A 6,768-nucleotide genomic window follows, 5' to 3' on the forward strand; every position below is an offset into this window, starting at 1 on the left:
TCCATTATACAAAGAACATAAAACACCGTTTTAAACTTGATTTTTTTAAATATTTTATTAAAAATGACTTTTTCTGGAGCATAATCCTGTGTGTGCTCCATATATTCCCAGAGAAACTGTGGCTGCCCCATCCCTGGAAGTGTCCAAGGATGAGTTGGGGCAACCTGGGATAGTGGGAGATGTCCCTGCCTGTGGCAAGAGGGTTGGAATTAGGTGATCTTTAAGTTCCCTTCCAACTCAGCCCATTCCATGATTCTAAATAAACCCATTTAAAATGTGGCTCAGGGAAATTTTCCCTTGTATGGGAAAACAAATTCCAGCGATTCCAGGCTTGATGGGATTGGGAATGGTTACGTTGTCCACGATCTTGACATTGCATCAAAGTCTCTGTTGGGAAGGGAAGGGAATTTATGATTCACTCCATTATACAAAGAACATAAAACACCGTTTTAAACTTGATTTTTTTTTATATTTTATTAAAAACAACTTTATTTTGGAGCATAATCCTGTGTGTGCTCCATATATTCCCAGAGAAACTGTGGCTGCCCCATCCCTGGAAGTGTCCAAGGCCGAGCTGGAGCAACCTGGGATAGAGGAAGATGTCCCTGCCTGTGACAGGAGGGTTGGAATTAGATGGTCTTTAAGTTCCCTTCCAACCCAGCCCATTCCATGATTCTAAATAATTTTTAGAACCTAAATAAATTCTAAATAAAATTTAGAACCATTTAGGTTCTAAATAAACCCATTTAGATTCTAAATAAACCCATTTAAAATGTGGCTCAGGGAAATTTCCTGAGGTGTGATGAGATTCCTCCTTCGGATTCTCTTGGATATAATATTCTCTTGTTGGTTATTCTATTTTCTATTCTATATTCTACCATTGAAAATGATAAAAAATATCATTTATGTGCTTTTAACAATGCTGAAACCTAATTTCTAAGTTTGTTGCACTTCAGGAATGGTTTAGTGATCCTGCTTTTAATCCTTTGGATCCATTGGAAAGTTTTAGGATGAAAATCATCCCGTTTAGGACTTGATTACTCCTGGTAATCTGTCTGCTTCCAGATCCTGGATCTGCTTCCTGGTCACCTGCAGATCTGGGATTTAGCAATCCCAGGGATGCTGGTGTGGATTTGACTGGATGTTGTTCCCGAAATATCTCTGGGCAAGGATAAATATACAATTATTATTGGAATTTTCTGTCTGTTTGTCCAGTTTAAATGCTGGAATTCTTTGGAATTTTTGGAATTCTTTGGAATTTTTGGGATTATTTGGTCTGGCTGAGCGTTAGTGGTGAACTGCTTCAATTTAATTAGTTTTAGACTTATTTAAAACCTGAGAATTCCAGATGAAAACTGGAATTTTAAAGGAGAGAAAATAATTCCTTCATTGAATTTGGCCATTGCCGTTGGGAGGAGGAATGAAAATATCCTTGAAGAGGGATTTGAGGTTGATTTGGTGTAAAAATGACAGAGTTTTGGGCTTCTGTAATAGCCTTTAATGCTAAAATGTTCAGGAATAAATGAGAATTCCATATGATTCTTTGCAAAGAAACAAAGAATTCAAGTCTGGGGTTTTTTTCTCTTGCAGAGCACGGAGATCATTCCAAACCTGGAAAAACCACTCATTCCACCTTCAAATCCACACGGTTCTACCTCCACCATCCCGTGCCCACGTGTGACACCAGCGAGTTCTCCGAGGACAGTTCCGGAGTGGGAATTGCTCCACCTTCCTCCAGCGGTGCCTGGAAAAAAACACACCGGCATCAACAGGTGTTCTCTGCCCATCATAGAAAAAGTGGGAAAAGGGAATTCTTTGCACTCACTGCAGAAGCAGATGAGAGTAAAAACGAGGATCTGAGCGTTGGGAATGAGGCATCAGGGATGGAGCGACGTCAGCATAGGAGAGAAGCAGAACAAGGAGCAGCTGGGAATTCTGCTTTGCCACGGAGCCAAACAGCTCTCCGTGATGGGAATGTGGAGAAACCACCAAGGCAGAGAACCCACTCCAGTGGGAGCTTGGATGAGCTGTGGGTTAAGTTTCTGGAAAGGCAGAGGAGGCACCAGCAGCACGATTTGAGTAACGGGGAGCTGTCCCTGGTGGAACGCCTGGATCGGCTGGCCAGGGTCCTGCAGAACCCCATCCAGCACACCCTGATCCCAGCAAAAGCTGGGAGGAACGTTCCTGAAAGGAAGATCAAGGGAAGGGAGCAGACAGAAGCAGGATTGGGAGAGAACAACGCCTCCAGGAGCGGCGCGGAGCCGACAGCAACTCATGTCGGAGAAAGAGCGCGGGACAACTCCGGCCTGGAGGAGCTCAGGGAAAACAGGGCAGGAGACACAACCATCCTGGAGGAGAAGCAGCAGCAACACCGCTGGGAATCTCCCAGTGACAATTCCTCGGAGACGAGGCTGAGCAGAGAGCATGGCACCACCACCACCACCACTTCCAGCAGCTGGGAGTGGGACACGCCGACGGAGGCGGGAAGCGCGACGGAGCGGAGCAGCTCCGTGTCCACCATCGACACGGCCCGGCTGCTCCGGGCCTTTGGCCACCACAGGGTCACAGTGTCTCCCAGGGTGTCTCCCAGGGTGTCTCCCAGGGTGTCTCCCAGGCTTTCCCGGCTCTATTCCGCCATCGACCACCAGAAGAACCGCTCGGAAAAGCGGGATGAGGGAAGCGGCGAAGCGGCGGGCGCGGAATATCCGAAGGTCGACGCTGAGAGACGCGGGAGGAGGAAGGAGATCCAGGTATGGATGAGTTAAACTAAAACTCGGTTTTAAATAGTCCTCTAGTCTTAGTTTATTTGGGAATCACGTAAAAATTCCCAGAGAGTGTCGTTTATGTGGAAAGCTGCTTCTCATCCAAGGAGCTCCAACAAATGTCTTCACTTTTCCGGGAATCAGGAAAAGCAAAATATCTTAAAACGATGATTGTGGGGTTTTTCTCTTTGTTTTTCTTGGCTTTTTTCCTCTTCCTTTATTTCCCATGGGAAGCAAGATCCTGGTAATCTGCTTCCTGATATCTGCTTCCTGATCCTGGTATATGCTTCCTGATCCCATTAATCTGCTTCCTGATCCTGGATCCGCTTCTTGATCCTGGATCTGCTTCCTGATCCTGGTAATCTACTTCCTGATCCTGATAATCTGCTTCCTGATCCTGGTATCTGCTTCCTGATCCTGGTGTCTGCTTCCTGATCCTGGCAATCTATTTGCTTCCAGATCCTGGATCTGCTTCCTGGTCACCTGGTCATCTGGGATTTAGCAATCCCAGGGATGCTGGTGTGGATTTGACTGGATATTGTTCCTGAAATATCTCTGGGCAAGGATAAATATACAATTATTATTGGAATTTTCTGGCTGTTTGTCCAGTTTAAATGCTGGAATTCTTTGGAATTTTTGGAATTCTTTGGAATTTTTGGAATTCTTCGGAATTTTTGGAATTCTTTGGAATTTTTGGAATTCTTTGGAATTTTTGGAATTATTTAGGATTTTTGAGATTATTTGGAATTTTTGGGATTATTTGGTCTGGCTGAGTGTTGGTTGTAAACTGCTTCAATTTAATTAGCTTTAGACTTATCTAAAACCTGAGAATTCCAGGTGAAAACTAGAATTTTAAAGGAGAGAAAATAATTCCTTCATTGAATTTGGCCATTGCCGTTGGAAGGAGGAATGAAAATATCCTTAAAGAGGGATTTGAGGTTGATTTGGTGTAAAAATGACAGAGTTTTGGGCTTCTATAATAGTCTTTAATGCTGAAAAGTTCAGGAACAAATGAGAAATATGGAAATATTTCTTAATTTTTTTCTATTACCAGAAGAAAGTGGTTTTGTCATCATGATTAGTAGCTTGAATTGAAATGAATTATTCTATTTTCATAGAAATAAAATAGGAATAAAAGGTCCAAGTCTGGGTGGTAAATGATGAAAATGATTTGAAAATAATTTGGACTGAAAAAAATGAAAAATAATGCAAATACTTAAATCTGGGTGAGAATTTTTTGCATTTTTTTGAATTAATATTTTTATGACATTTATTTAAAGGTAAAAATAAAGCTGCTCTAATTAAATATTTTTATTTATGACATTTATCTAAAGGTAAAATAAAACTGGCTCAATTAATATTTGTATTTATAACACTTATTTAAAGTTAAAATGAAACTGCCCCAATGAATATTTTTATTTAGGACATTTATTTAAAGATAAAAGAAAAATACCCTAAACTTTGCAACCTTAAGACCACTCACACTGACCATCCAACAGTTAAATTATCCAACATTTTTGACCTGATTATAATATTTAGGAAATTATTTCATTCCACATTCCATTCATAAAATTAATATTTCAAGGTCTGTTTGGACCTTAAACCTAAATCTGATCTTTTTCCTGTTAAAGTCACCTGTGAGAAAATAAATAGAATTTATACTTAAAAAATAAAGGCTCATTAAAGGTATTGAACCCCTGTGGCTTTAGAAACTCAGATTTTTGTTATCTCCCGACATAAAATTAGTTTAAAAAATCCCTATAAAGACGCACGTGACCCAGGAGTGAGAGAAAAAATAAGAAAAAAAATAAGAAAAATAAGAAAAGGTAAGAAAAATAAGAAAAAATAAGGGGAAAAAATAAAGAGTGAGAGAAAATAGATGGAAACTCAGCAAATTTGATTTAAAATGCAAATTTTTCTCATTTCTCTGCTACTTGGCTGAAAAAAAAAATCGAATTTTATTTGTATTTTTAGCTGCAAATCTTTATGTTTTGGAGGCAGAGAACCTTTCCCTGCTCCCAGAGAAATTCCTGCACCAGTTTTTTAGGGAATTGCTGCATTTTGGAGCTGAGTTTTTTTGGTTTTTGGGTTTGTTTTTTTTTTTGACAGCCCATTGTCAGCTTTGCTTTTTTTATTTATAGCAGCCAAAGGCAGCCCAGAAGGTTTTTATCTCTCCCAGTTTCTGTTCCCTCTGAATCCCTCTCGGAGCTGCCATCTGGTAGCAGGTCCAGAGCTAAAGGTTGTAGTAAAATCATGGAATATTCTCATCCAAACAGGAATATTCCTGTCAATATTCAGGATTTAATTGTAGGTAAATGGGATATTTGGGATTTTTTTTCTCCCTTATTTTTTTTACTCCTTTTTTTTTTCCTCTGAGAAAATATTCAATTGTGGTTCTATTTTAAAAAGAAAATAATCCATATCCAAGACATGTGTTTGGTGCCTCTCCCAGAGTTGAGATTGTTTTATGGAATTTCAAATCCCCCAGATTTATTGGAGGAAAAATTTAGGAAATTTCAAAAAAAAAAATCCATGTTTATGAGAGTAAAAATTGAGGAAATTTTAAAAAAATCCCCAATTTAATAGGAATAAAAATTCATGAAATTAAAAAAATCTCTGGTTTATAGGAGTAAAAAGTTATGGAATTTAAAAAATCCCAAGGTTTAGAGGAGTAAAAATTAATGAATATTAAAAATCCCCCAGGTTCATAGGAGTAAAAATGTATGAAATTGAAAAAAATCCTGGGTTTGTAGGAGTAAAAATGTATGAAATTGAAAAAAATCCCGAATTTATAGGAATAAAAATTCATGAAATTAAAAAAGTCCCTGGTTTATAGGAGTAAAAATTTATGAAATTGAAAAAAATCCTGGGTCTGTAGGAGTAAAAATTTAGAACATTAAAAAAAATCCTGGGTTTATAGAAGTAAAAATTTATGGAATTTAAAAAATCCCAGGTTTATAGGAGTAAAAATGTATTGAATTAAAAAAAAAACAGGTTTATAAGTGAAAATTTATGGAAATTAAAAAAAATAAACAGGTTTATGAGAGTAAAAATTTTTAAAATTTAAAAAAGTCCTGGATTTATAGGAGTAAAAAATTATGCAATTTAAAAAGATCACAGATTTATAAGAGTAAAAATTTATGAAATTAAAAAAAAAAACAAACCTGGGTTTATAAAAGTAAAAATTTGTGAAATTAAAAAAAATGGGTTTATGAGAGTAAAATTTTGTGAAATTAAAAAATACAGGTTTATGAGAGTAAAAATTTGTGAAATTAAAAAAAAACAGGTTTATGAGAGTAGAAATTTATGAAATTAAAAATAAAAAGGTTTATTAGGGTAAAATTTGTCTCCTTTTAATATTACAATAAAATGATGTTTAGCATCAAAATGATCACAGCAAAACTCTACTAAAAAGGGGATAAAGAAACCTCTGTTCATTTCCATGGAATTAGGAATTATTCCCAGGATCCTAATGGGATCAAGTGGGAAAAAATTCAGCGCCATAATTAAAAATGAACTTGGCTCTGAAGCCTGGGGAGGTGCTGCCAATTAATTACTGTTAATTAATTAAGCCCCAACCCCTCTCCATGATTTATAGACCAGAAAGGTTGGGCACCAAATTCCTGCTTTTTAAATGGCTTTATTAATTAGAATTAATTCATTTTATCCACGTCGTGCTGTTTTCACCCCTTCAGCTTTCCCTGGGGTTTGAAGGTGGGAAATTCCTGTTTGGCCTCATTCCATGCTCTTGTTGTTCCATGGATTTATTGAATTTCATGGATTTATTTGGGTTTCATGGATTTAGTTGATTTTCCCCACCTGGAGAACTTGGGGGGGTGGAACTTCCCATATTTTGAAAGGGTTTGATGCCAATGGTCCAGAACTTGGGAATTCATTGGGAATTTACAAAGCTACTCTTGGATCTTCCAAGGCAGTTTGTGCCTCTGGAAAAACCTGGCATTTATGAAATTAAAAGAATCTCAGATTTATAGGAGTGAAAATTTAT

General features: G+C 37.6%; 1 protein-coding gene across 1 annotated transcript in view; it reads left to right on the forward strand.

The window, feature by feature from the left end:
• The window catches only part of ALMS1 (ALMS1, centrosome and basal body associated protein), a 63,929-nt gene that overhangs the window by 43,338 nt on the left and 13,823 nt on the right, over window positions 1-6,768 (forward strand). The window contains exon 12 of the mRNA XM_027701906.1: window positions 1,591-2,750. Coding sequence (XP_027557707.1) covers window positions 1,591-2,750 — 1,160 coding nt within the window. The remainder of the gene's footprint in view (window positions 1-1,590; window positions 2,751-6,768) is intronic.

Source organism: Neopelma chrysocephalum, unplaced genomic scaffold (assembly GCF_003984885.1).
Source record: "Neopelma chrysocephalum unplaced genomic scaffold, ASM398488v2 Primary Assembly neopelma1_174, whole genome shotgun sequence".
NCBI classification, from domain to species: domain Eukaryota; kingdom Metazoa; phylum Chordata; class Aves; order Passeriformes; family Pipridae; genus Neopelma; species Neopelma chrysocephalum.